Source organism: Micromys minutus (assembly GCF_963924665.1).
Source record: "Micromys minutus genome assembly, chromosome: 18".
In the NCBI taxonomy this organism is placed as follows: Eukaryota; Metazoa; Chordata; class Mammalia; order Rodentia; family Muridae; genus Micromys; species Micromys minutus.
In genome coordinates, this window is record NC_137953.1 from 48,179,794 (window position 1) to 48,205,473 (window position 25,680).

Sequence of the window (25,680 nt, forward strand, 5' to 3'; positions counted from 1 at the left end):
CTCAGATCATCTATGGGGCTAATAACAGAGCAAAGACAGAAAGAAAGAGGCCAGTCTTCATATGTTTATATTCATGACTTCATACTTGACTTTTCTTTACTAAGCTGTTCTCTAATCTCCATACAACAGCTAGGAAGCCTACGATTTGCTTCAATCCTGATGTTATTAACCTAGAGTTAGTGTCAGATCCACAGGTTAAAAGGCTCAGTTTCACAAGCTCACCACCCCCCACGTAAGATGCCAGTCACAAGTCACAAACATGCTCACCTGTGTTTCTGACCAACTGAATATTCCACAGGGCTCCCTAAATCTCTTCTTCAAGTTTGATACTCTGTTGTAATGGGTCACAGCTCTCAAAGAAACATTTAGTTACATTCCCTTGTTTATTGGAAAAGATTCAGCAAAGGATACAGAGGAACAGCAAGTGAAAACTGTTAAGAACAAGATCTGTGGGGAGGGGCCCAGGGCTTCCATTCCTGATTCATGTGCATGTTATCCTAGGACATCCATCCGTTCACCAGATAGGTAGTTCCTGGCTCTTTCATGTAAGATTGTTGCGTGTTTAAGCTTTATTTTTATTTTATATTTTAGTGTGAGCATGTATGTACAAAGATATCAGAAGAGGCTGGAAGAGGGTATTAATCCCTTGGAGCTGGAGTTATATATGGTTATGAGCTACCTGATGTGGGTGCTAGGAACCAAACTCTAGTCCTCTGCAAGAGCAGTCCATGCTTGTAACCAATAAGCATCTCCTGAATCTTTATGTGGGATTTCTATGGCTGTTCCTTTATGTAGACACGATTGATGAACAACTCTTCTTGAAGTTCAGCCAGTGGGCTTACTCCAGAGAACAGTTGTAAGATGAGAGGAGGTGGAATGTATTCTATTTGATCTTTATGTTCTTTAATGTTGTTCTTTAAAGGTTCTCCCACATTCGCCACCACCCTGGCCACTGGTAGTGAACTCTTCTGCAGCATCTAGAAAGATGCTCTCATCCTACAGTTAGCTAGCAAGTAGTCCCCATTCTCAGATGAGCTCCTCACTGGCATAAACTCAAGTGTGGTTAAAATGAGCTTACTGAGAGAAACAACAGAAAGTTCCAATCCCCAGAATCATTTGGGAAATTCTAAGGGTTCTAGAAGCAGCATGCAAAGAACCATGGGAAATGCCCAAGTGTATTTTATATTGTGTCCTAATATCCAGCACCATAAAACTATCCAGTCCAGACCATGTCTTTATTTTTATTGGTGATCATACCCAATGCCATTGGCTAGCTAGTGATGCTCAGAGTATGTGGCAATGTAGCAGTAGAATGTTATTCTGACAAATAGATAAATCCAGGGGACCAGATAGATGCAGTGGGGTACAGTGATGAAGCCTCTAAGACTCCCTGTGTGAGTGTTTCATGGTTCCCAGAGACTCATCTGAGAACCCTGGGACGGCCTATGAGAGGAAAAGCAAGACTGTGGTGGATCTTCACCACAGCTCCTCCTACTGCCCTGAGGTTTGCTACTTCTTTGTGTTTTAATTTTGTTAGTTGGTTTCTTTTTAATGGTTGTGAAATATGTAAATAAAAGCAATGCCATTACATTGGCCAAACAACGACTGTCTCAACATGAGACACATCCTATGGCCCAGCACCAATCCCTGACTCTATTAATGATGTTCTTTTATGCTTGCAGACAGGAACCTAGAATAACGGTCCTCTGAGAGGCTCCATCCAGCATCTGACTGAAGCAGATGCAGAGACTCACAGACAAACATTAGCCAGAGCTCAGGAAGTCTTGTGGAAGAGATGGCAAAAGGACTGAGAGACCAAAAGAGGAGGGTAGGGATTCCACAAGAAGACCAGCAGAGTCAACTACCCCAGACCAGAGAATGAACTATCAACCAAAGAGTATATACATGGGCTATATCTAACCTCCCTCCCATACATATGTAGCAGATGTACAGCTTAGTATTCATGTGGGTTCTCCAACAATTGACGTGGGGAGCTGTCCCTGACTCTGTTGCTTCCCTATGGATCCTGTTTTTCTAACTGAGCTGCTTTGTCTGGCCTCAATGGAAGAGGATATGCCTAGTTTTTCAGTGACTTGAGGTACCAGGCAGGGTGGGTTGGTACCAGGGTGAAGGATCTTATCCTTCTTAGAAGAAAAGGCAAGGGGACCGAGGCTGTATGGGGGAGAGACTGAGGGGCTGCAATTGGGATATAAAGTGAGATAGATGAATAGATAGATAGATAGATAGATAGATAGATAGATAGATAGATAGATAGGTAGGTAGGTAGGTAGGTAGGTAGATAGATAGATAGATAGATAGATAGATAGATAGATAGATAGATAGACAGGTAGGTAGGTAGGTAGGTAGGTAGATAGATAGATAGATAGATAGATAGATAGATAGATAGATAGATAGATAGACAGGTAGGTAGGTAGGTAGGTAGGTAGATAGATAGATAGATAGATAGATAGATAGATAGATAGATAGATAGATAGATAGATAGACAGACAGGTAGGTAGGTAGGTAGATAGATAGATAGATAGATAGATAGATAGATAGATAGATAGATAGACAGACAGGTAGGTAGGTAGATAGATAGATAGATAGATAGATAGATAGATAGATAGATAGATAGATAGATAGATAGGTAGGTAGGTAGGTAGGTAGGTAGGTAGATAGATAGATAGATAGATAGATAGATAGATAGATAGATAGATAGATAGATAGATAGATAGATAGAAGCAGAACAGAACCATCTCAGAGGACTCTCAATAGAAAAGGCCTGGGACAGAAGGCATTTCCCCATTTGTCTGTCCTATGCTTGAGGCACTCGAAGGTATGAAAATGAGTCAGGTGCAGTAAGAAACATGAAGTCTAAAAGGCTGGAATATGCTGATGGAAAGTGGTGATATAATTCTGGAAAAGACAGAGAGGCAGAAGTGGGCTAAAGGGTCTTATATGTTGGAGGAAGAACTTGAAAAGAAGGGGGACAAAGGAGCAACCTGAGCTGAGAGATACAGGGAAAGAAGGGGCATTTGCTGGATGCTGGCTTTCTCTGCACCTTGCCCATGGTAGCTAGTGCAATTTCCAGGACATACTTACATTTTGAGGAAGAATTCCTATCCCATAGTTACGTCAGCCAATGACAAGAGCAGTCTTCATGAGTGAGCAGAAGGAAGCATGGACGCCCTAATTCAATTCTATGATTTCCCAGTATCTCTCTATCTCTCTCTAGGTACAGAACCCCAAATGTTGATGACCAGGGCTCGGAGTCCCTAAACCCCTGGGCTGAGAAATAGTTGGGTTTTTTGTTTGTTGTCTGGTTTGTTTGGTTTTGTTTTGTTTTGCTGAGGAGTGTGGCAACTTCTCTGACATTTCCCATGAGTCTGTAGGTGCCTTTGCACCTGGCATCTTAGCAGACAGCAGGTCAATTTGGGATGATAGGTGGGAGGAAGGCAGGGTGGTGGAGATGTCCTCCTCACGCCTTGTTGCCTAGGGGAAAATTGCCGTTTTACATTTCAATTAAGCAGGGGCACTGGGGGTCAAACATCATCACTACTTAGAGGAAGATGTGTCCAGCCCATCCCTGGGCCTCTCCAATTATTATTAATGAACTTCCTCTCAGAACTGCCAACCTTTTTATATGCAAACTAGGCCTTTATGGGGCCACTGCTAATCAGGACTCATTAGAGCACTCCTAACAAGCTTCAGTGAGAATCTTCCAGAGACAAGTGAGGAAGGCTTTTTGGCTCTTGCCATCTTCTAAACAGAGCAGAGCTCCCGCCTTGTTCAAACGGGTGTCACTGTTCCATCTGATTGAGAGATTCCATTCAGAGAGAGTTCTACTCACCGGGACCTGCTCTTTCACAAAGGAGGAAGGATAATGATACAAACAATTGGCTTTTTTAGCTGTCCACCCATCTGCCAACACGGAGTTCTTCTGTTTTCCTCACTCTGACTCAGTTTCCCCGGTCAGTTAGATTGTTCAGAGGAGTCTGGAATTCCAGGATCCCTGAGACTGATCAGGGGTCTCACTCAGAGGAGAGAGGTATCAGTTACCTGGCTCTCTCATCAAGTTACCTGAACCTCTCATCACGGGCCCAGACCTCTGCAGGGAAGACGGTCTGGACTTAGGAGCAAATAGGTCGACACTCCCCCAAGAACTGGCTCAGGACTTCCAGGTTTTCACAGAACTGCTCTCCATAGTTTTCCAGTCCCGCACGCCTCCTATTCAGTCTGAGCATGGATCTCTCCAAGGAACCATTCCTCTGGTCTATGTATGCCACAATCACATCTTGTCAGAGCATGCAGGACCAGAAAAAATTGGAGTGCACAAAAATGGAGACTCAAAGACTCCCTATGTGGGTGCCTTATAGTTTCTAGATACTCACCTCTTTAAAACCTTAGAACTTCCTGTAAGAGGAAGATCAAGGCTGTGGTATGTCCTCACCCCTAGTCTCTTACAGCCCTGAGACCTTGCCACTCCTCTATGTTTTAGGTTTTCTGGTTGGTTGGTTTTAATGGTAGTGAAATACACAAATGACAAGACTATTTTAACCTATTTCAAAGGTACAGATAAGTACAATCACACTGTATATCTAACCCCACAGTCCCCAACTGAGGTTTTCCCCCTTGGAGCAATATTGTGTTTCCCCTTATTTTAGATATCACCATTCCCTTTCTGTCTTGAAGTATGACCATTCTAGCTGACCTGTGTACGTGGAGTTGTGCAGAATTTGTCATTGTGGGCCTAGCTTATTTCACTTAGCATAATGTCTTCAGTGTTTAGCCATATTGTTGTATTATGGTCAGAATTTTCACCCTGTTTAAGTATGGATACTTTTCCATTATGTGGATATGATATCTATATATTGATGATAGAGATAGACATAGGTCCATCTGGATGAATGGATGGATAGATGGATGGATGGATGAATGGATAGATAGATAGATAGATAGATAGATAGATAGATAGATAGATAGATAGATAAGTAGGTAGATACTTTCATCCATCTACAAACCTTAGGATGCCTCTGCCACTCAGCTATTGTCACTGATGCTACTATGAATGTGGCATACGAGGATCTGTCTAAGTACCTGTCCCCCTTATTTGGAGGACACCTGAGGGATAGGATATTAGTGTGTGCTGCTTCCTTTTCTTCTCAAGATACCCAATTCCTATCTAATAGACAAAGGGATGTTGATCTCAGTATAGAGGTATATAGTATCAAAAGCTCAGTGCCATCCTGGTACAGCTCTCAGTGACATAAGGAATCAGTGGCTCATTTGCTTTGAGAGACAGCTTCTAGTTATCTATAAGATCCCATGGGTTCTTTAATCAATATCACTCCTTGGAGACCATCAATGTGTCTGAACATCCCAAGGAATATGATCATCCTGCTCAAAAGTTATCTGGTTTGATAATGCCCGGACGGAGGGTAGAACCTGGGGGATAATGGGATCTTCCTGGCATAGTACCCACCACATCATCTTCTGTCTCTATTATCCTCCAAGCCCATCCTGGCCTCTCGAGTTAGTTCTGAGCATCTCAAAAGAAAGGGGCCCAGTGATTTCTTTCCCCCACAGCAAACCCTGTGATCCCAGGGCTAACAGCGCTGTTGCAGACATCAAAGAGGGGCACTGTGTATCTGCCCTGAGGGCATATCCTCAGTTTCAACACTCCTCAGCACTTACAAGCTTCTAGACTGAAAAAATCCACTGAATACTAGTCCAGAATATTCTCAGGTGCTGCACTCAGCCCACACTAGAGGCCCTCTCAGCGTCCTCAGCTGTGTTCCAGATTTGAGTTCTATGGACAGAGCTGAGGTCCAGGCTGTTGCCTTTCCATGTATATCTCCCCATATGGCCAATCTGTCTGAACTCCTCACTGCCTGGAACTTGGCAGGCAAAGATGCCATCGGTCCCTAGAGGAGCAGGATGCCCAGAGAGCAGGGTCAGTCTCTGCCAGGGAAGGAAAGGAATTGGGAGGGGACCACAGACCTGTTAGAACATCTTGAGTATAAATTGGCATTAAAATTACCCTGAAGAGGCCAAGGGTGAACTCCAGGACGAGTGGTCTCAAGATGGTGCCACTAAGACTTGACATTTCTTATCCCCACTCCTTCCCCAATGTGGGCATGTTGCCATCTGGGGAACCAATCACAACAAAGGTCAACATCTGTGTAATGTTCGCAGAGGTCTCTGTCCATTTGGTGTCCCACATGCCGAAGCTGAGCCATGCCTTCTGTTTCCAGGACTGCCCCCAGCTGCTGCGAGTGGACAAGATCCTGGTTCCAGTAGAGGTGATCAAGCCCATTACTCTGAAGGCTAAGAACCTCCCACAGCCTCAGTCGGGACAGAGAGGCTACGAGTGCATCTTGAACATCCAGGGCATGGAGCAGAGGGTACCTGCCCTGCGCTTCAACAGCTCCAGTGTACAGTGTCAGAACACCTCCGTGAGTCACCTTCCTGGCCCTGTACTATGGCCCTCAATGAACCCCCATCAGCTCAGTTCTGCTTGGCTTGTTATATCATAGATCCCTGGGCTTCCTGCCCACCGGAATCCTTTTTCCTATTCCTACTCTTTTCTGTTCAATCCAGTTCCTGAACCTACAGTTTAGTGGATTCTATGGTGGCTAAAAAGTCCACCCGCTGTAAACTCTGATTGTAACCATTGCATGATCAGGGTCACCTGAACAAGACACTGTTGGACCAGTGTAGGGTTCTGGAGCCTTGTCTGTGGGCAGATGTAGTTATTGAAAGCAGAGTTTCCTCTTTCCCAAAAGGTGCTCTGGAAAGAAGACTTAGTCCTTCCTTCTTACCCAGTCTGACCTAAATGTTACATTCAAACCCAGAAAAAGCCAACATTGCCTTTAAAGCCACACAAAAGCTGAGTCTTAGCAAAGAATGCCTGGGGACAGATCAAGTCAATAGCATCAAGCACCATTGTTGGGGTGAGAGTTGGCTTGGATCAGATGGCCCCTGCCCTGTGTCTATAACCTTCATAGTTAAGGTCAGGCTCTGCCAGTGGTATAGCTGCCCACTGATCCCTAGGGAACAGTGTCCCTGACCATGTGCCTCTTTCCACCCAGTTTATTCCCTTTCCTTCCCAGCTTGCCTTAAGACTGGCTCTGCTTCCTTTCATTCATCTGAGCTCCCTTCTCTTCACCTAGGTGCTTAGATTAGCAGTTGTTTGTTGGGTTAAGGGCTTAGGAACCTACGATGCTTTGAAAATTCCCAGCAATAAAAAGCCATACAGTTCTTCACTGCACAAAAAGCCGGGTATGGTGGCCTGTGCCTATAACCCCAGCATTTGAGAGACTGATGCAGGATGATCACCACAAGTCTGAGGCTAATGTGAGCTACAGAATGAGGCCCTGTCTCAAAAGAGAGAAAAAGAAAAATGTAAGAGGGCCAGAGAGGAAGGGAAAGAATATAAAGCCCAGGTTGGAGGCTCAGATCCAGGTTTGGGGAGCTGAGGTTGATGCAATTTGGGTACCTTGTTTAATGTCAAAATGTAAGAAGTATAAAGTTAGGTTTGTGGGCAAGCCTTAGCAGGCACCTGAGAGCAAATGAAAACCCTGAATCTGAGGCTCTGGTTTGCTACCAGGCAACCTGCCCCTGCCCAAGGAGATTGACTTAACTCAAGGTCACACTGTGGCCAGTAGAGGGCTGGCTGGCTTTGGAGTCCTCTCCTGCGTCACGCTTTCTCCCAGCCACACACATTTAGTTGCTAATGAGTAGCTAACAGAGTGGCTTTATTTAAGAGTGTGACTGGAGGCCCAGAGAGTCCCACACAAAAAGCTGCAAACCCTGCTTTGCCTCTAGGAAGTAGTCTGGGAAAAAATGGGGCTCAGGGAAGCAATATGCCGGCTCTGTGCTACTCAGCAATGCAGGGACTGATCTGTTCCCCACAACTTCTTGCAGCAGGGGAGGGGGGAGGGGCACCTCTCCTGCTCCTACAGTCAGCCTGATTAGTCTTCTGATTTCTGCAGTGTTCTACCCTGCAAGTATAGGGGACACTAGCTATGTCCTCAAAAATCTTGAGGTCAAGCAAATCAGTTTGACCTAAGGGTTTGGCTCGATCAATTCTCCCCCAAACAAGAAGAGATGGGAAAGCTGGGCTTCCTCCACTGAACTCCACAGATACAGTGAGATTTCAGATCATAGAGAAAACGGCCTGTCTTCCTTGGAGAAGCTGCCCCAGGGTATGGGAAAATGTCTGGAGTGAGGAGAGTCTGTGACCTTGGTCACAGAGAGACGGTCACAAACGTCATAAGATGCCCCTGGGATCCCATGGTGTCCTAACCTGATCTTATAAATCCCCAATCAGACCTTCCTTTGTGCCATGGACACTAACTGACCTTCCAAGAAGCTGCTTTAGACCAGCAGCTCGCTCTCTGCAGTGCTGGATCAAAAGCACCCTGGATTGCCATGTCCTTAGCAGGTCTGATTGCTGTGTCCTCCATAACTGTAGTCCAAAGGCTGCTTACCCAGTGAGCTCTTGATAGTCACGGTTGACACTAGAGGTGCCTAAAGAAAGGGTACAAAGGAGTAGGCCATTGTTGTCCCCTCTTCCATGGTGTCCCATGAGCGCTTGGTGCTAGCACCCAGTCAGCATGCATGAGAATATAACAGGGCAGTATGGGTGTCTGTCTTGTCAGTCTGTCCTGACTTCCAGGGTTTAAGGACTCTTCCCCATGGGGACCTTTCCATCTGGGAACCCAGTGCTCCAAGCCCTGTGCTTACCTGTGCTTCTGGTGCAGGCCCAGCCTCTACACTCCTGAGCTCTCAGATCTCTGTGCTTCCAGATCTATTTCCGGAAATGTGGAGTCTTGTGGCTGGCTGGGTACAGAAGCCAAGGCTCCGACCCACCATCAAGGACAGTGCTGGACACCTTGGGAGATACAGAGGCTCCCATTTCTTGGTCTTCAGGTCTAATTTCAGCTGGCTCTGGGGCATCAGGGCTCTATGCAACCTCAACCACCTCTGCCCACATGACCTTTTTTTCTTTAACAACCCTAGTGACAGGAAAGTTTTAAGTCTCAGGCACTGTGACAGTAGGAGTGGTAACTTCAATGTAGAGTCAGGTGGAGAGCCTGTTCCTACTAGATCCCCTGGAATCCTACAATCCAGGAAGGCTCAGCGCAGACTTTCCCCAGGAGGTCTCTTTGGGAGGGCAGGGGCATGGGGAGATCAGGAGATCCCAGAATGGTGTGAATCTCAGCCCAGATGTCATGTAGCCTCCTTAATCTGTGATTAAGGCAGATGTGGGCACTTTCAGACCCGGTATTTGGGGACAGGCCTGAGGCCAGTGGCTATATCGCTCCTGGGGACAGAGGGAGGAGCAGAGGGATAGTTGCAGGCAGCCACGGAGGAGCCGCCGTAGGGATGCATGGCCTACTTTAGACCAAAGCTTCAGGAAAATGTCAAGTGCTGCTAATAATAGAGCCTGCCACCTCCTCTCAGGCTGGTGGTCACGAGCATGAGTGGCCTGCAAAGGGCACCAGCCCACCGCAGTGCTGGCCAAAGAGGGAAGGAGGCCATGAAGCCAGCCAGAGTCCTGGAAATAGACACAGTGCCCCAACCAGCTCCTGCTGTATTGGAGTGCTTCCGAGGCTTGCTTGTTCAAACAAGCAAGTGTCTCTCAGCACTCGGGACAAGGGAATTCTGTTCAGAGGCAAGAATAACTCCAGGTAGAGGCCTTCCCTGCCTTACAAGGAGAGAAAGCTGGGGGTCATACATCCCCAAGGGGATGAAGAAGTCATCACTATAGCGATGGAGGAACACCAGCCCTGATTGAGACACTTAACCTCCTGACCTTCAGGAGCCTGCAACCTCTCCTGCTTCCTGCATTCTGTGTCCTGTGCAGCCCTGAACGTGGTGCAGATGAACTGCCCACGGATGACAGAGAGCTATATAAATGCTAAGCAGAGCAGAGTAAGGGAGGTCAGGGGAATGGCCCAAGCTGCCCAGCTTCAGGAGCCACGGAGAGCTGCTGTTCCCTGTGTGTTCCATAGAGATGCAGGTCACCTAGAGACCGCAGCTCAGCAGAACACTGCGACTTCCCCAGAGGCTCGGGGCTGGCGGGGGCACCTGAGGTTAATGATGTCTACAGTATTGCCCAGTTGCAATCTCAGAAAATAGGAGAGAGAAAGAAAAGCTCAGCGGGTTTGATCCTCAGAGCCTTTTGTTTTTTCAGCTTCCTTCAAAAGGCAAATGCACACAGACATGTGCGCACAGCAGAACACATAAACAGTCTCGTGTGTACACAGTTCCATATGTACCAAGTGTCTGGTGCAGAAACACTCAGTTCGTGGCTGCTATTATTACTCTCCATAAACATAAACACAGGCGGCACAAATAGTTTCACAGATCGTCCCCAGGTGTATATGCTCAGATCCAAACACACAGCATTCCTTGGGGCTTCGAGCAGGTGACAGACTGCGCTTAGAGCTCTGCATGTATTATCTTCAGGTCACATGGCAATCATCCAAGGTGTGTGAGGTTTCTTAATTCCAACTTTCCAAATGAGGGACCCAAACTTTGGCCAATTACTTGTGTTCACGTTTTTTTTTTTTTTTTTCTCTCCTCATTCTACCTCTCTTTCTCTCTCTCTCTCTCCCCCCTCTTCCTTTCTCTCTCCCTTCCCCCTCTATGTGTGTATGTGAGACATACATGCAAACACATAAATATTAACATGTAATCATGTTTGCTCACACACTCTCATACATGCATAGTAAGAATTTCTTGTATATTCCTTCCTGGGTCATTTCAGAATCATCCTGAGGGGGACCTAAAGTCTTCACTGATATCTGGCTAACTCCATTCCAGTCAACACCTGCTGTCCCCACATTAGGTCCTGACTAGAGTTGGCTTGAGGGCAGAAGCTCAGTTCCAAGCTTGACTTAGTTCACTCCAGAAACCTTCCAAAGTCCAAGTCTGTGGATGTCCAGTGCCACCAAATGTTTAGTCTTGGGTGGAGCAGATGACTCTACCCAGAATCCTCCAGTGGGGAAACTGAGACAATTGTCTCCCCACACCGGGAACTATAGGTTTGTGAGGAGGCAGAAGGAAAGGAATGGGGAAGAGGAGACAGGAAGAGAGGTCAGCAAGTACCCCATGGCTTCTCTCACTAAAGGGAGGTTACCTTTTCCTCCCTCCTCTAGGCAGCTCCTGACTCCATATTTTTGGTAGGTTTATTTTTTTATTGGTGAGCACCAGAACCACAGGGGCAGAAAAGACTATATTGAAAACATCCCCATTTCTAGACAGTGGAAGTCTCCATTTCTGGGGTAAGGCCCTGGGATTTCTACCTTACTCTTCATTCTAATGAGAAGTCCTTAACTTACTCCACATGGCTAAAATGACATATCTTGGGGTGACCCAGTATTGTGTGACAAAACTATTTTTTCTGGGGAGATATGACACTCATGCCTCCTCTCTCTAAATAGGGGGCCTATGGCAGACCTTGTGTGGATACCACAAAAATCCAGCTTTGAACCCCAGTGAGTTTTCTTGGGTTGCTTAGAGGAGTGTGGGGGAGGGGTTACTCACAGGGACAGAAGTGACTCAAGGACAGCAGCTTCACCAAGCCCACCCCAGCCTGCGTGACTTCTCTCAAAGCTGGGAACCTGGAGCACTCTGAACAGCCTGTAGTCAGCTCAACAGGTTGGAGTGTCTTTTCCAGTGGCACAAGGTTGGTCTGAAGCTTTTCCAAGCAGCTCTGCTTCTTCTGTGCAGCTGGCTGGGTCTGAGAGTCGTTGTAGCCTGGCTTGTCTGAGAATCTTCTTTGTGCCTTTATTGCTTACTCTGGGAGGGGCCCAATGAATCTTGTCAGTTTCAAGGACTGCCTGATGCTATTTTGAGCTCATAACCTCCCAGTTCAGTAGTACAATTTTACTTTTCATAGTTATCCGTGATCGATCACAGTAAAGAACGATTAAGTAGAATATTACAGAAGTAAGTGTTTGATGGGACCACCCAACCCCTTTAATGGTCTGCGTCTTTGTGTCCATATCAAATATACCAGCCACCTATGGGTACTTAGTAAACAACTTCTTTATCATGTTGGTTTGCATTTTTAGGTTTTTTTGAAACAGGTTCTCATTATGTAGCCTTGGCTGACCTAGAACCTACTATGTGGACCAGGCTGGCCTAGTGCTCACAGAGATCCTCCTGTCTCTGGTCTCTGGTTGGATTAAAGGCATAAGCCACCAGGTAGGCTCTAGGTTATCCTCTGACTGATACAAAATTACCAGCTTGCTAGAGAGGAAGGAAGACGGGAACATGCACATAATTTGCAACATGTTACAAATATTCTACTTTCTTAGTTATTGCTGCTAAGCTGGTACTGTTCCTGAATTGTAAGTCTCTGGTTTGTATGTATAAAATAAAAGGAGCAGAGTTAGGTCCTGGCTGAGGTTTCAGACACCTTCTGGGGGCTCTTCAGAATATTTCTCAGATTTGGGGCATATGGTTGTACTGAGCCAAAGCTTCTGCTGTTGTTTCTTCAGGGCAAGGAGCCGTTGCTTTCTTCTCTGTACCCAGAAGGTGTCAGTCACAGATCTGCTGAGTGACAATATGAACAGTGTGCTGGGGTCCTCTCCTTATCTATCCATTCTGTGAGGGGAAATGCGGCTGCTGGAAGGAGGGAGTCCAGACTTTCAAATGCTTAGGATAGAAGCTTGATCGTACATGCTTCTCCGTATGTTGACACAGGATTTCCTTCCCTTCCCTAAAGCTTCTATGGGATCCACTTCTCTCAGTCCTCAGCCATTCCTCCCCCTTTGAGCATCACCCTTTTCTTACTCATGGCAGCTCACCCCTTCTGCCTGTGCTCGGTGGTGTCTCATTCCAGGCCCCTGGAATAAAGACGACCTGCACTGAACGTTTTCTGGTATTAAGAGTTAGTTCCCTGTAGAGTTGCAACTTGACAGTCCATTGACCACAGTTCCCTAGGAAGTCAAGACAGAACAGAGCTCTTTCCTGGACCAAACTCCCACCTGCAACCCCCTCCTTGAGACTCGTGGCTGCAATTAGCAGCTTATCCAGTCTGTTTCTGTGTTTCCCCTTTGAGAATTCCATACATATACAAAACAATATGATCATACCAACACTCCTAGTTTTCTCTTCCTACTCTCTCAGGACTGCACACACACACACACACACACACACACACACACACTCCATCTCCTCTTCTTCTTCCTCTTCTTCTTAACCTAACAAGTTCTTTTACTGATCTCCATATATGCATGATTATAAGGCTCTTTGCTGGAGTATGGACAGCTTACTAGTGGCCATACCCCCAACGAAGAACAATGCCCCCGCTACCAGCCTTTGACTGCCAGTTGCTCCTCGGTTGGTGAGCCTTCCGAGTGCCTCGTCTACCCATACTACAGTAGACTGACTTGATCCTGTGCATGCCATGTATAGGCAGTCAGCCATAGCTGCTATGAGCTCATCTTGTCCAGAAGACAGCATCTCACAGTGCTCCTCAGCATCCTTGGCTATTACATTCTTTCTACGTTTTCTTACGTTCCCTGGCCTTGGTGGGGTCCCCTGCTCTTGGTGAAGTTCTCCTGGACATGGAAGTTGGTAGCCATGTTCCATTTCGGCCCAAGCACTCATTATCACTTATTTTTAGCACGTTGACTAGTTCCGAGTCTCAGCGTTGACTGCTGTGGTCTGTTTCTTGAACCGGTCCCCACACACGTACTGTTTCACAGACCTGTTGCTGTGCGGAAATACCACTGCACAGGCAGATTGCACAGTGTTACCAGTGAGGTATTCTGTAGAGGCCCAGCTCCACTTTCTGATCATCATCTCTGCCCCTCCACCTGACATGTGTATGTATGTTCAGGAATACACACACACACACACACACACACACATACACACACACACACACACAGTCTTGGCTAGCCCTTAACCCTGTGTGCATCTGGCTAAGTAGCCAGGTCTCAATAGCGATCTCTGTAACGGGTTTTCTCTGCCCTTCCCTTGCCCCTCTGTCTGGCTGCAGTATTCCTACGAAGGGATGGAGATCAACAACCTGCCAGTGGAGCTGACAGTCGTGTGGAATGGACACTTCAACATTGACAACCCAGCTCAGAATAAAGGTGTGCAGAGGCCAGGGTGGTGGCGAAGGCAGGGAGGGGTGGGTGTGAGACAAGGGAGGGAAGGAGAGTCCCTGGGCTGCATTCCTGGGAAGATGTCATCTCTGCCATCTTGTCTTTACCTCCTAGCAACTGTCAATCTCCCTTGGGCTTTGAGCCTTTCCCTCACCGACCTTGCACTTTTCCATCCACTTTTGCCTGTCACTTCTTGACCCTAGACTCTGTCCTGTGGTGGCTCCCAGGAGTGAGGAAGAGTGGCTGGAGCTTGCTGGGAAGGATGGCTGAGACCAAATGGAGATTCTCAGTTTCCCTGTGGCCACTCTCAGCCCCTCCCTATCCCAAAGTGCCTCTTGTTCTTGTCTTCCAAAGTTTACCTCTACAAGTGTGGGGCCATGCGTGAGAGCTGTGGGCTGTGCCTCAAGGCTGACCCAGATTTCGAGTGTGGTTGGTGTCAGACTCCAGGCCAGTGTACCCTGCGCCAGCACTGCCCTGCCCATGAGAGCCGGTGGCTGGAACTGTCGGGTGCCAACAGTAAATGCACGAACCCTCGGATCACAGAGGTAAGCCACTGTCCCACCTGTAACCCACTTCAGAGTGCAGAGCCACTCCATAGCTTGCCATGGCCTGGGCCTGTCCGGATAGTGCCTAGCTATGCTGTTGGCCACGCCCTGTGGTCATCAGGTAGACTTAGACACTCTGCTTAGCCAGCCACAGCCCTAGGCTCCTTTACAGCTTCTTCTGGAAGCTTAGGCTTGGTCTAGAGACCTTTCCCTACCCAGGAAGTTTGGGGACAGAAAGGGGCTCCACCACCCTGTTAGTCTTATTCCTCCCTCCCTCTCTTTCTTCCTTCCCCCCTCTCTTTCTTCCTCCCTCCCTCTCCCTTCCTCTTGGCCTGACATCTCAGTGACAAGACTGGGAAACTTCATCAGCAGTACATCACTAGACGTTGGCCAACAGTTAGTGCTGCATGTGGTCCAGGGGCGAAGTCCAGCTCTGGGCAGTAGCAGGAAGCCACAGCAGAGAGATGCTAGTACTTGCCCCAGTAAGACCTAAGCTGTAGAAGTATATCTGAGTGTAGTCCATGAGTCTAACTGGAAAGCAGAGAGAAGCAGGGCAGAGCAAAGCACACAGGTAGTGGGGTCTGTGCAGGGCTCTGTGGGCATGCCTCACCTGTGCAGGAGTCTTCTCTGCCATGGGGAGTTCCAGGGATTGGCTTGAAGGCATGGTGATTCCTTTGTAGCACTCTTGGGAAGCTCATCAACTCCTCCCACCTCCTTCTTGCACTGTTCTCATTAAAATCACTACCAAGACTGTCTAAATAAGGGAGCTGCTGCCCTTGGGATTTATATAGACAGTTCTGTCTCCTTTTCCCATCCCATACTTCTGACAAGGAGTCTACCTAAGGTATTTTCCATCAAGCTGGAGATCTTTGCTCTTCTCCCAAATATTTAATATATAAATATTCTCCAGCATAAGGATCCATTATATATATATAATCCTGGCATAACCTCAGGAACAGGACTTAGCACACAGTAGATAGTGAATACCTCTCAGACATGGCAGGGTTGGGGCTGAACATAATTAAACCCTTCATAGTTTTAAAGGCCAGACTTCTTAACTTCCTTTCCCAGGTAGAGACATGACAAGTGTGTCTTTACCATAACCAGGGTATAAGGAATACAGTGTTGCCTCCCACAACTCATGAGTCTTGGATTCATGTTCTACTTCACTACAGTGGCAGGAGATATACTGCTCTTGCAAAGCGTGCCACTGGAAGGGACCTGGGCAAAACTGGTGTTGGCTTCTGTGAGTTAACCCCTGCAGCCACCTGAGGGTGGCCTTCGAAAAGCACCTCTTATCTGAAACCCTCCATCCTCAGCATTCCTGGTGACAGTGATATCAAAACTGGGATTTCCTCCAAGCGCCCACTTCACTGCTGTCTGTGGTGACTTCCAGGCTGGAGTACTGGGTTGGGGTATAGTAAATGCCCTTCAACCTACTTTCCCACACCCCTATCTCTCCTTTCCAGTCTATTCACAATCCTGCACCTTCTCTGTGGGACCGCTACTCTCATGCTGTTAACAGCTAAGCCCTCCCTGGGGCTGGGGCAGGATTGAAACCTATCAGCTAGATTTGCTTTCTCCTTGGCCTGAATCCAAGAAAATCACAAGAAAGAGGTGACAAATTAAACAAATCACACCATGGTGGGGCTACTTAACTGCCTCCAACCTGGCATCAGCCTTCCAGGGGACCTTGGACTGGTTCAAAGATATAATCCCTCTTACAGATGACAAGCTAGGGCTGGATCTCTGTGCAGGCACCCCTGCCAGGTGCTTGGGATGCACTGGGGACCCACCATCTGGACAAACGTTGTGGGAGAATCTAAGCACCCTCTCCTTGCCTTCCACACATCTGCCCACATAATGTGGACAAAAATGGGCCTGTTTCTCCAATAAGGCTGCTTTCCACTGTAATGGAAATATGCTCATGTAAACTCACATAGCATGTAAATGCTTACTTACAAGCATGTGCATTAACAAAGAGATGTATAAGAGGAAGGAAGCTGCTAGTCTTCGGTAAGTAAACAACCCCTGCCTCCCAGAAAAGCTGCACAGGGATAGCCCAGTCCAGTACCTTTGGTCCTCCAGCTATACAGCACTGCCCCATATGCAACTCCTGGCATTCAGAATCTCCCACAGGGACCTCACTTTAGGTTTTCAGTGCTCTGAGAACCAGGAAGAGAAGAGTGCTTTACTGTGGGGAGTTAAAATTAGATGACGTTCACTGTCCACAGCCCCTACCTCAAAACAGTCCAAGCCCTGGTTGCCAAATCCCTACATTCTAATTATGAGTTTTAACATCCATGTTGATATCTCTTGAAGAAAGTACAGTTGCTTTGACCAGCATACCAGGGTAAAGTCTAAATTAAAACCACTTCCATGAGAAGCCAAGGGAACAAGAAAGGTAAATGGTATGCCAAATGTTCTGAAGAGACATCAGCACAGCATGGTGCCATTGCTAAGGCATACAGGGGATACTGGAGAGACTCTTGCTTTATGAGGCTCAAGTTCAAGAGAGGAGGAAGGGCTGAGAGGAAGGATGGGGAACTGAACCTGAACAGAGATTGTCAAGAAGGAAGCACGAGAAGGTGCCTTGGGATTTCAGAGAAACGAAATAACATGGAGACTGTACATTTCGTCTTGAAACTGGGTGGATGGTCTTGGTACAGGTGATTCTGGGTGGGCAAGGGGGTTATTTTGTGTCAGAAGTCCCTCCTGATTTTCTCTGAAGTATTTAGTAACTCTGTGGTTATGAGATAGAATGACAGATGGGGGAGTTGATCATGACTTCCAGGGCCACAGAGAAACACAGACTTTTTACCCAAGGATAATACCCACTGCTATCCACACACTTTTTGGACCTGCTGGAGGAACTGTGCACAGAAGCATGAAGAGACACGCCCACTCTGGCCTCTTCAGCAAGTAGGTGGTAGTGCTGCATCATGGGGCCTGACAGATCACCCCTTCTTCTCCTTGCAGATCATCCCAGTGACAGGCCCTCGGGAAGGGGGTACCAAGGTCACCATCCGAGGGGAGAACTTGGGCCTGGAATTCCGTGACATTGCTTCACATGTCAAGGTGGCTGGTGTAGAATGCAGCCCCTTGGTGGATGGCTACATCCCGGCAGAACAGTAAGTGGGAGGAAGCTAACAGTAAGCTACCTGGGAGATGGAGACAAGCCAACGGGGAGAAAAGAGATGGTCCATAGGCTGGAGATACCCTTCATCACAATACTTGGGACCCGACATATTTTGGAGTGGCGATTTTTTAAAATATACATGAAGTGTCTTCATACACATGACATAATCTGGGGATGGGCCTAAATCTAATATAATATTTGTCTCATTTACATCTTATACATATACCTTGAAGGTGATTCTACACAGCAACTCCCATCAGATAAAGTTTCCTGGTATAAAATTTTCACTGGTGTCATATCAAGGCTCAAATGTGATTTGGGATTTGCACTTTGGGGACTGCCATTGGGATTAATGGCAAACTCGGAGTCAAATGGTGGAGAGTAAAATGCAGATCACATTTTAGGGTGTCTCCGGGGTCACACTCAACCCTCTGCCTTCTGAGATTACTGAGATGTCATACTAGGGGGCTGTAAACAAGGACAGAAATAACAAAGAGGGGGGGACATGGCTGCTGGCACTGTGGGGTACAGAGAGGTGAGAAAGAGCAAAATTAAAGTCGTCTGGAGAGTGTGAATTCAATTCTCTCTATTGTCTCCAACTCTCCCTCTCCGGGAGCTTCCCCTGGGAAGCAAGCCCTGGGCTGTCCTCTGTGGGGGTTGAAAATGAAATCCTGTCCTTATTCCCAGGCCTACATGCTCTCTGGGTAATTTTTCTCTTTGCAAAAGGTCATTCAACAGACTACCCTGACCCCCAACCCACCTAGTAGGGGAGATGTGGTGAGCCTCATCTGGTAAATAAGTACACACTACTTTCCAGCCCAGCAAACACAACCACGCAGTGCTTGACATCATCACGGTGGAAGCTGTATTCCAGCCTGCCTCCCCACACTATCACCTATGCAGAATGATACAGAACCACATAGGTGACACATGTGCCATTCCTCCTGATGGCCGCCAGGAAATCTCCATGGCACTGGTAGCAGGTGGGATGCTAAAGGTTTCACGCTGACGTGGAGCCCTCACAGCTACCATCACTCGGTGACCCAAACATCTATCTGTGGCTCCTACAATTTCCTGAAATCAAAGCAAAGGCAACAGTTGCTGATACAGCATGGTGTGGGGGAAGCTTAGCATCCCCCAACCATGGACCAGGTGTCAACAATGTTATTATAAAGCCAGATGATTAGAGTGTTGCGATATCAGATCCTTGGAGTGAGATGGGATGCTCAGGGCAAGAATCCGGCCATGTAAGAATTTAGTGCGTGGTGAAGGTGACGGTTCAAATCAACAAGGAAAAGGCGACAGCCTTCAGCAAATGGTGCTGGTTAATACCAGGAAAAGAATAATAGCAGATCCTGAGTTCACATTTAAACACCCAAATAAATTCCAGGTAGATTAAGGAGTTAGAGGCGCAAAAATGAAATGGAAAGGTTAGAAGAAGACTCGGGTGTGAATTCATTTGATTTCATGAAGGAGAAGGTGTTTTAGGCATGAGCAGAAAAATAAATCATAAAGAAAAGATTAGAGGTTTTGAGTACATTCAACTTAAAAATGTATACCGCAGAAATCAGTGTAAGAAAAATAAAAGTGGACGAAAGCTGAGGATACGGTTATACCCATCACGGTTAATAGATACCTTCTTCTTAACAGAGAAAAAGCGGCTTTACAAATAAAAGACAGTTATCCCAAAATGAGCAAAGAGCATGAGGAATGTATAACTCACAAAGAGCCCAAAACTCATAAGGGTGATGAAAGGCAAATGAAAGTAATGGAGAGAACCTTTCAAAGTTAGTGCTCAGCAGGCCAGGCGTTGAGCTCACTGGGTAGAGTGCTGGCCTAGCCTTCAGGAAGGGCAGAAGTTCGAGGTCATTCTCAGCTCCCTGGTGAGTTTGATGCTAGCCTGCACTAGGGCAGATGGTATCGAAGTAAAAACAAAACCAAAAGTAAGCACCAGATGCAACTGGTTTGTTTACTTGTGCTGGGAGAAAACCTGGGACAAACTTTCAGGAAGTTGGACTTGGGTTTAAAGTCTTAGCTGGAGGCTCCATATGGCCTCGGGTGCACCCAGGAGAAGAGACAGAGCTCACTTAGCTGAAGGGGTGAGCTTCTAGTTCAGCCGATAAGGAGAGAGAATTGGAGCGGGAGTCCCTCCACCCTTCTCTAGCCTTGAGTGCCCAGGTATATCCACCCAGAGGCTCACATGCTTGCCTCACACACGTGCTCCCTCCCTCTCCCAAAAGTATGAAAAAGAAAATCAGAAAGAAAGAAAGTTTTCAGATGGCACTTTAAGTACAGGTCTGTAATTCTAGCTACTTGGGAGGCTGAGGCAGGAGAGTCTCACATTCAAGTCCTGCCTCAGCTAGAGTGGCAGCCTAGGTAGCTTAGTGAGATTGTCCCAAAATCAAGAAAGAGAAAGGAAGCTGGAGATATAACTCAGTGGTAGGACCCTTGAACCCTTGTTCAATTTCCAGTATCACACCCCATCTGCCACAGTCTTTAGTCTAGCTTGGTGGTTCTCAATCTTCCCATGAACATTTAATACAGTTCCCCATGTTATGACCCACAACCATGAAATCATTTTTGTTGTATTTTATAACTGTAATTTTGCTACTGATATGTATTATAATGTAAATATCTGTTGTCTGATGCTCTTAGGAGACCCCTGAGAATTGATCCTTTGAACCTCAAAGGGGTTGTGACCCTCAGGTTGAGAACTACTGTTCTAGCTAATATACTCCATAGTCGTTAGTCAGTGCTTCTAGAAAATTCCCTAAACAACTGTACAAAAAGTTACACTTAAGAATGCTTATCTCAGTTTTATTTATAATGAAAAACTTTCAGAAGCAATGGTAAAAAATGGAGAATTCATCAGTTCAGAAGGTTAGTGTTCAGATGTTCCTCAACGTTACATCTCCTTTGCACATGATGTTGCCTGAATCCAGGGCTGTGTGCAGTGCTAGGCAAGCGTTCTGTCACCGAACTGCATCCTCAGTTCTTGGCATTGTGTCCTGACAAACCTTTCATAGGCTGAAAACAGCACAAATAAAAATACGTTATATATTCCTAACTACCAATGTTGTTTCTTCCTGTGGTACCTGGCTCACAGGGGCCTGAAGCTTTCTGCCACTAGTCAGCCTCCCAGAGAGTATCATAGAACATGAGGCCAGCTCAAGAAAAGACCACAATTCAAAGTCCAAGATCCTAGACAAAACTTAAAGTACAGGATTGTAGACAAGAGTCCGCAGACTTACACTTCCCTTTCATAGCATCGTAAAGCTGGAATCCTGCCAGTTACAGCTTTATAGTTCATCTACCATCTCAAATGAATACAGAGAGCAGACGTGCACACAGTCAAGGTATCACACTCGCACACAGGAGACCAAGCAGACTGCAGCTTCTAATTAATTTTATATGGGAAAAACTAGTCCTTTCTTCCCCCCCCCACACACACTAAATATTTATTTTTTATTTTATTATGCTGTTTGTACAGAAAGACACACACACACACACACACACACACACGTGCATGCACACTATGTTTCCTCAGTAGTTGAGAAACATAACACAGAAATGACAGTGTTGGGGATATAGCTCAGTGATGGGGGCTTGTGTGAGATCCCCAGAACCACAAATAAGTAAACAAACAAACAAACAAACAAAACAAACAAAAACCAGAACAGCACTAAAATCAACCAGCTAAACAAACAAACAAACAAACAAAAAAACTCTACAGGACACTAAATCTAGAAACAAAAAAGTAAAAAATTAGTCCATTCACCCAGATAGATTCTTTCGAATTCTAATGTAGCAGAATATACTGAAAACAAAGTTAGAAAACAGATAAGAAGTTGAGAGTCAGGACAAAAATAACTGGAGCATTTACAACAAATGAACATGACTGTCCCCAGGTTTCACAAAAGAACAATGGGTCAGCCTACTAGAGAGCACTTTAGTAGAGAAGTCAAAGGAAGGCAATTGAAAAAAAGTCACATGAGCATGTGTATTCTCTGTAATAATCAGCAGACAAAAAGCAAGATCTTTTTTATAGTATATTGGAAAAAAAAAACCTTTCAAAAGATTTTGACTGTTTAGTCTTAACTAAAACAATGGACCATGGATACAAGTTCAAATTGGTACACCTTTTGAGGTACATTATTGGGTCCTATGTGAGCAAACCATTCAATCCAGTGTATTCCTTCCTGAGAAGTCTATTCTAATAAATGCATGATACTCAGGTATGTGTAAGTTGGCTCACTTGGCTGGGTTTTTTTTTTTTTTGAAACAGCCAAAAAATGAGAATATTCACATGCCCATCAATAGGATGATTATTACATACAGATGGTTTAAACACGTATGTAATATTACAAAGCTGTTAGGAAGAATAAAGTGGAGTTATGTATGTAGAGGCTTAATGGAAGCACCATAGAAAGTTAGGTACAAACTGGCATTTAGAACAGGGTGACGCTGTTTGACATTTGTCTTTAAAAGTACATTTACCTATACAAACAGATAAACCTGTGTATAATCATACGTGTGCTCTCTTATTGAGCTCACACAGGTCAGCTTCTGTCTCTCGGCCCTGCTGTGTGTCTAAGCCATGGCTGGAGGTCCTATGGCTCATGAGGTATCTCCTTTCTTCCTATAGGATCGTGTGTGAGATGGGAGAGGCCAAGCCTAGCCAGCACGCAGGCTTTGTGGAGATCTGTGTGGCTGTGTGTCGGCCTGAGTTCATGGCCCGCTCCTCACAGCTTTATTACTTCATGGTGAGTCCTTGAATGCCAAACGCCTGACTGGGTGCAGGCCACAGCAAACCATATGGCCAGCATTGCAGAGCGGAGCCTCCACCCTACCACATACATTCAGGGGAGCCCCGTAAGAACAGGGTCACAGTATAGCCTCGATGCCGCACAGACCTGGATCCAGCTGTTGTGCCTCCTTGGATGGCTGCAGGAGAACTCTTTTGACCCTTGAGTCCCAGCATCTTCCATGTGGCCAAGGGGCATGGTACCTCCTGGGAACTTTGCCTAAACTCAACCGCTTTCCAATTGGGAGAATTCAGGCGAGCGGATTAGCTTCTCTGTGCCTTAGTTTCTTCATTTGTACAGTGGACGTGATACTTGCATCTCTCTCACTGTATGATGAGACCATATAGTCTCCGTCCAGTGTGGTGCCATTTTCTGTGTGAGCCATCCTCACTCCTCTGTCTGCCCCGGCTCCCCACCACGGTCCCTACTTACACTCATCCTATTATGAGGAGCCTGCCGTCTTCTCTTGCCCACCCACTACCCTCTCATGACCTTCTTGGCCCCCTCCTCACCTGTCCTGTACCTACTCCCACCTGCAGGCCCCTTGCATTTCCCCTATTCACACCCTGGCCCCCCACCTCCCACCCTCCCACTCCCCAATATCTCACCAATAGAACCTTCCAGACATGCAAAGCTGCCCTACTCTCAGCCGGGGGAGGGGGGGGGGAGTAAAATCTCCTGGCCTTGATCCTTCACCTTCCATTCTAAAGAGCCCATGTGGCTGACATTAGAAACCCTCTCTCCTTTGCCCCTCCCCCTCCCTCCTGGTTCTTCTTCCTGTTCCTCCATGGACAACCTTTTAGCAGCTTTGCCAGGGTTTCCTCACTCGAGAAAACTAAGGTCCTGTGTCCACCATGGAGCAAGCTGTGCTTGAATCAGGGTCTTTAGAGAAAGTTTCAAAGCAGCAATGGAAAGGCGGGGTATATTCAGGTTAGACTCTGGCTTCTTGTGACGCTTGCCTGGCAGGTACTTTCCTTAGCATAAAACTCACCCTGTGGCCTCATCCCAAAGAGAGGAATGAGGAGGGAAAAGAGATGTGAAGAGGAGGAGGAGCAGAGAGGCCACAGAAAATGATGAACAACAACTGCTACAAAGCAAGCACTATGCCACCTTCATAGCTGAAGGGAACCTAAAGAAAGGCCTAATGTCACATACCCTCTATAGTAGATATTCAGGGAGGAAGAATGGTAGAATCTTGGAGGCTAGGTGTTTCCCAGAGAGAATGAAAACCAGGGGTCCCCAAGAGTCCTGTAGGGTTAAGGGAAAAGACACTCAGCTTCTAATCCTGCTTCTGAGTGGCCTTGAGCCCTCAGCTAGGTGGCTTGTGGGAGAGGTCACTTTGTAACTACCACCTAGAAAGCCCTCTCCTGAGTGGTCTTGGCATAGGTTTCCCTGAGCTCCTCTGGAGATGTCTAGAGTTCGGAGGTCTGCTGAGACCTTCCTGGTGCCAAGGCTAAGGGGATACTGGCAGGCATCTGCAGGGATTTCCAGATTCTGTGTCCTGGAACCAAGAATTGGACAGATGTGATTAGCTGCAGAAACAGGGACAGTTTATTAGAAAATCATACACTTCCAAGGCAGAGGAAGTCTGGGACAAGGAGGAAGTTTACAAGCTTTGCCCAGAGCCCACTGTGGGACTATTATGTCTCATTTCACAGGCGTCGGGGTGGTGTCTTTTGGGCTTTCCCACACCTGCTCTGTTACCTTGAATTCTCCACCTAGTTTCCTGTATCTCAGGAACTCAAATCTCCACATATGAGAGGCAAGGTTTTTATTATATTTATATTATATTTTATTATAATGACCTACTGATACTGGTCACCTACAGATATTGATCAGCTACTGATACTGGTTACCTGCTGATACTAGTGCCTCTGTGAACCTGTGAGTCAGTGCACTGGTGGCTCCACAGTTCAGGACACACACACACACACACACACACACACACACACACACACACACTGATGTCTGTGTCTTCAGTCCTTCTCTATGCTAATGGTTCTTTCTCTCCTAATTTTGTGGTCTTTCATTCAGGGCTCTCACCAGCTTTACTCTCTTCCCAACTCTCCTGCTTTAGGGATAAACTTGAGTTCGCCTCAGTTTCTCTCCACAAATCAAACCAGGCTCTGATGTGTGGGTTAGTCACCCAAATGTCACAGCTACAAAAGGCCCAGATCAACACTCCTGGCCCATCACCAGCTCTGTCCCAGGAGGTCTCCCTGCTGGGAATGCGCCTTCTCCCTCTCCCTTCTAGTCTGTTCCTTCAGGGAGCCAAGTGAAAAGCTGGCAAATAATTCAGACTTTGATTTCCCGTGCAAACCCACCGTGAAATATTTATGAAGCATGACTTGAATAATTAATAGTTTCTCACAAGTCTAAAACATGTTTCTATAACACCCTCTCCCACCCGGAGCAGACCCCTTCCAGCCAGGCTCTGCATCACCACTACAGCAATGAGGCTAATGGCAAGCAGCTATCCTTCCCAGCATCCATACCAGACTTCCCCATAGCCCAGGGGCGCAGGACACCAGCTGACAGACCTACTGTTTTCTCTGTGGATGGCAGTAGGGCAAAGCCACCCTTTGGATTACTATAGTCTGCTGAACAAGAAAACTGTCACAGGCCCCGGAGATAACCATTTCTGGGCTCAGTTCCCAATTGTGTGACCAGAGAAGTTGAGTATCTTGCCCAGAGTCACACACCATGATACTAAAGGTCCCTTGTCTCTGGATGCTCAAGCCATAAAGCAAAGATTACAAACCTAGCTGAGGAACATTAGAGCCAAGGTCAGCGAGTGTCTCCAGGTCAATGCCACCAGTGTCCCCAGGCTGGGATTTGGGTACATGGCAGTTGGTTTGGTTTGCAGGTCCCCAAAGGAGGCTTCCTGCAGGAGAGTAACCCTGGCCCTGCGAACTCAGTGGGTTCAGTTTCAGTACTGAGTTCTCTTAGTGAGCTGTGGCTGGGGAAAGGAAAGAGAAGTCTTCATTTAAATGCAGATACAGGCTTCTCACCTGGGACCAGGGAAAGTTTTTTTCCATTAAAATGCTAATGAAAGAACA

General features: G+C 46.6%; 1 protein-coding gene across 1 annotated transcript in view; it reads left to right on the forward strand.

The window, feature by feature from the left end:
- The window catches only part of PLXNA4 (plexin A4), a gene marked incomplete at both ends in the record, with an annotated part of 359,522 nt that overhangs the window by 282,680 nt on the left and 51,162 nt on the right, over positions 1-25,680 (forward strand). Inside the window, 5 exons of the mRNA XM_080932241.1 lie at positions 6,255-6,455; positions 14,024-14,120; positions 14,487-14,677; positions 17,657-17,808; positions 22,462-22,579. Coding sequence (XP_080788367.1) covers positions 6,255-6,455; positions 14,024-14,120; positions 14,487-14,677; positions 17,657-17,808; positions 22,462-22,579 — 759 coding nt within the window. The remainder of the gene's footprint in view (positions 1-6,254; positions 6,456-14,023; positions 14,121-14,486; positions 14,678-17,656; positions 17,809-22,461; positions 22,580-25,680) is intronic.